Source organism: Lasioglossum baleicum, chromosome 18 (assembly GCF_051020765.1).
Source record: "Lasioglossum baleicum chromosome 18, iyLasBale1, whole genome shotgun sequence".
NCBI lineage: Eukaryota > Metazoa > Arthropoda > Insecta > Hymenoptera > Halictidae > Lasioglossum > Lasioglossum baleicum.
Genome location: NC_134946.1, coordinates 8,623,373 through 8,627,510, shown reverse-complemented (window position 1 = coordinate 8,627,510; position 4,138 = coordinate 8,623,373). Strand labels below are relative to the sequence as shown.

Sequence of the window (4,138 nt, the reverse complement as noted above, 5' to 3'; positions counted from 1 at the left end):
ATATGTCAGCCAGGCCCGCCTCGAGCAGAAATCGAGCCCATCTGCCGGGCAGGATTCAGGATCGAGCGGCCAGCATTGTGCCCGAGCAGCTTCTACCGGGGCCAGGCCGGGCAGATGGGCTCGATTTCTGCTCGAGGCAGACCTGGCTGACTGGGTACAATGTAATGTGAATATTTAAATCAGAAAAAGGACAATTAATGTAAAATATGTATATCCAGTCAGCCAGACTGGCTCGGGGACAGCCAGCCCATGGCACAGCCTGACTTTCTTATACCTGCTTATACATAGCTGCTATTTGCTATAGAGAAGCAAGTAGGTCAGTAGGGGAAGCAGAATCTCTGAATCTCTCCTCACCAACTCGTCAATTAGAAAGAGAGAGCACTCCTGTTGCTATTGTTCTCTCTCTCTCACTCACTCACTCCGTGACCTGTCCCGGCTTCAGCACTTCGTACACATTTATAGCAACGTATAGATTATAGAGAATAGACTGCATGCCATAGACTTATAAAGATAGACTGCGCGGCCTGTACGAAGCGTTGAAGCCTGCCGTGGCGGCTGGTCGTATATCTATCTCACTCGTACACCGATAGTTGGTGGGGGCGCAGCGAGCCAGTCAACTCTCACTTCCTATGCACTCCCCACGAATCCCTCCCCACCAACTCGTCAATTAGAAAGAGAGCAACAGGCTCTCTCCCTTTCACTCCTTATACCCCGGCCGCCATGGCAGGCTTCAACGCTTCGTACAGCCAGTTTACGCTCAGTCCTTAGGTCCGTGGCGCCAGTCTACAACCTCTGCCATCCACTCTGCCATCTAAACCAGAGTACAGGCTGTGACCAGAGTCTAAACTTCTGCGTCTGCCACAGTCTGCCATCTAGACTTCTGCGTCTGCCTAGCGGACTCTGCTGCCAACATCACGGACAAATGACGCAAACGAACTGATATGGAGTTGGTGTCAATGTTCGGCGGTCTTCTGCTGCCAATCTAGCGACAGTTTGCTTACTGGGTATTTCCTTCAACTGTTTGGCGACATTGCGAGGAAGTCAAGATCAGCCAAGATGGAACGCAATGTAAGTATCAGTTTTAATCAACTAATCTTTATATTAAATTAACAATAACGTGTACATTCTTTTCGATTCTTTCAACATTTTGTTACATTATAGATTCAATTAAGAGTGGTTAAGCGTGTGGGATCAAAACTGGCGCACTATATTAGAACTTGCTCTAACGAGGATTCTCGTAAGAGGATAAAGCTCGTGCACGTGTCGAAGCTCGAGAATAACATAATCAAACTCGAGCCGGCAATGACTATGGACACCGACGATACAAATGCGATGGAGAGAGACACGTTCGAAGAAACGTACAGGCCGATACCAATGCCACGAACATTCACAAACACAATGAGCTCAAGAACCCCACAGACCAATACAGAGACTTACACGCAAATGCCTGGTACTAGCACTAGCACTAACATGAGTTCTGCTACTGTCACTAACAACGATATACAGATGACACTGAATCGACAGACATCACTGATGCAAGCCCAGTTCAAGAAGATTAATGCGAGAATGGACAAGCTGGAGAGTATGTTAACGTAAGTATTAATAATTTTATATAATTGTAACATAAGATTTATAATTTACCTTTACAGGAAACTTCTGAAGCAACAGCAGGCACATGATAATCCGATAAAGCCGCCATGGCTCCCCTTCACCACGGTGGCAGCAATGCAGGAGTTCGAAGATGCAAAAGATGCCTACAGTGAATTAGTTAGTTTAGCTATTAGTAGCTTTATTAGCTATTAGTAAATTAGTAAATATGTGTTCCTATTTGTAAAATCCAAGGTGACCTTGATTTCGCCATGATAACAAACTGTTTTCAAGATTTTGTTTACTGATATCTATTGCGCACTCCATACCCTGCAACTCTTGTTGTAAACTTTTTTTTGTCAGATAGTTGCAAGTGGATGAAAAGTCGTGTGTCGCGTTAGACGGAACACCCTGTACATCATAAATTTATATAACAGTCATTGCTTGCTTTGTTTAGGTCAATTACCTCCAATATGTTGGTGGATACAACCTAAAGGAGGCTGTCAACCTCAGCTTCAAGGAAACGTTCGATGACAACCTCCTAGTATGTTATTCATGGCGTGGCATGGATGAGAAGCTATGCCTACAAGACACAGAGGTTATTAGAGCTATACAAGGTACAAATTCATGTGTATATAACGATATTATTTCTTTTTATGCTGTTTACACTAAGTTTTTCTTACCTTCCATTTTCAGAGGCTGTAATGGTAAATAAACATTATGATCGGCCGTCTAAACCAGAAATTGAAACAAAGATGATAGCAGCTCTTCGAACAGCAAAGGAGAGAGTACGGAGTAGGTCAAGGAGGCAGGCTGCAGTTTATGTTAAAGCCTCCAATAGCGACAATTTTTGGGCAGAAGATGAGGGAGAACTAGAGAATTGAAATAGGTTGGTCTTGTTTTAGGACAGCAAAAGATATTGGGTGGGAATTATATGATACAACTGCATTGGAGGTACAGTTTTTATCTGCCATAGTGTTACAACCTCGGGGATATGGAGTCTCAGAAAATGGAGAGGTACTACGTTCTTTCACGTTTGCCGAACATAAAGAAGGACAGCGCGTGAACGATAAAGAGGGACTGAGGGTCGAGGCAGCCGGCACAGTTCAAAAGGCTGCGTATCGATTACAATCATTCATTCTCTTGTTATAGAACTTTTACGAACGTGTTTGTGAGATTTTTCTAGTTAAAATTAGTCTAAATACGGCATAATTTGGACCATGTTTATCTATTTAAAGTGTGATCATAGCTCGCTAAACAGATGTGGCTGCTTCTCTCCTCTTGCTTGGTAAGATAGTCCCCACCACGTCCACTCTGACAAAGGAGTAGCAGCAACAACTGTTCCGCAAGCCAGCGTCGCCAAGGCCTGATATAGATAAATAATGATTGAACTGTGTTCAGTTTACTCTTGTTTTAACCAGGGAAACCTCACGAATCTATCGAAGAAAGTTTCGTACAAGTGGAACTAAAAATGAAGAAATTATGAATGAAACTAACAATATCTTGTTCAGTGATCACTTTCGGAATCATGGAAACGAATGCGGCACTGAGCCTTTGAACTGTTGAACTCATTATCCGAGTCCTAGAAGCCAATTCGGCTTTTTAAACAGCTCACTTTCGGAACCATGGAAGTGAATTTTGACCACTGAACGCGCTGCAAGATATTCAGTAGGTCTTGAAAAACCTGTGTTTATTCTTACGAATGTATCCGCGTGGGGTGCTTATGCACCCACAGTGAAAAGTAATATATTTATTTTTAATATTTTATATTTATTGTAACATTTAGTTATAATAACACTTTTGTTAAAATAACTATAAAATAAAGATACGAATACATACTGTACTTCCTGTCGCATCCGTATCCACATCCGGGTTAAAATTGAATCACATTTATAACAAAGGGATTTTATTTTTAAATTTTGGGGCGAGACGCGCGCAGCCGGGCCAAGTGGGCGTAGCTTTCGACAGCTTTCGAAAAAGCCTCGGATCAAGCAGATCAATTCCATGTTGGTATACAGTGTTGCCAGATCAAGACTTTCCTCCCACTCTATCTTACCCCTTCTACTTCTTCAATGTATTTTTACGGCCCACTTCTGTGGGATCACGTCACCACATTACCAGTTTCATTTCGCCTATTTGCATGCAAATGAAGCGATCCAGCGCGCGAGAGACAACGACTCAGTACAGAAATAGACTTATTTATTTATTTGTGGTACGAAGATTCTGGCATAAACTCGTCAAAATCGCGTGAAAGGGAAAGGATGATAGGATTATGTGGCCCCGGGAAAGTAGGCCTCAAAAATACATTGGATGATAGGTCTATCCTTATACCTAGTCGGTGCTTCTACCATTCGCCTATTCCTCGGCGGCGAGCATTCCGACGCCCATCCGCCTCCGCCACGGCCCGGTTACGTGACCTGGTACGACTCTGTCGTGCATGTGTCACAATATCACGTGACCTATTCGATAATGACAGTAACTGTATTCCCCTCAATGTCTCCTGTCTGATGACACTGATTATACCTGTAGACTGCAGAGTTAAGGTCAGGGA

The 4,138-nt window shown here is 43.3% G+C and overlaps 1 protein-coding gene across 2 annotated transcripts; it reads left to right on the top strand.

The window, feature by feature from the left end:
* The first annotated feature begins 182 nt into the window (after positions 1-182).
* On the top strand, positions 183-3,327 carry LOC143218132 (uncharacterized). Of its 2 annotated transcripts, none has more exons than XM_076443148.1 (6): positions 183-1,068; positions 1,162-1,592; positions 1,650-1,767; positions 2,045-2,204; positions 2,284-2,476; positions 2,548-3,327. In XM_076443148.1, exons 1-5 carry the CDS (start codon positions 1,057-1,059, stop codon positions 2,469-2,471), a joined length of 909 nt encoding a protein of 302 aa, XP_076299263.1. In that variant the 5' UTR covers positions 183-1,056; the 3' UTR covers positions 2,472-2,476; positions 2,548-3,327. The 2 variants fall into 2 exon arrangements, with proteins under 2 accessions (XP_076299263.1, XP_076299262.1); XM_076443147.1 differs by having other exon boundaries at positions 187-1,068; positions 2,564-3,324.
* The last annotated feature ends 811 nt before the right edge of the window (positions 3,328-4,138 follow it).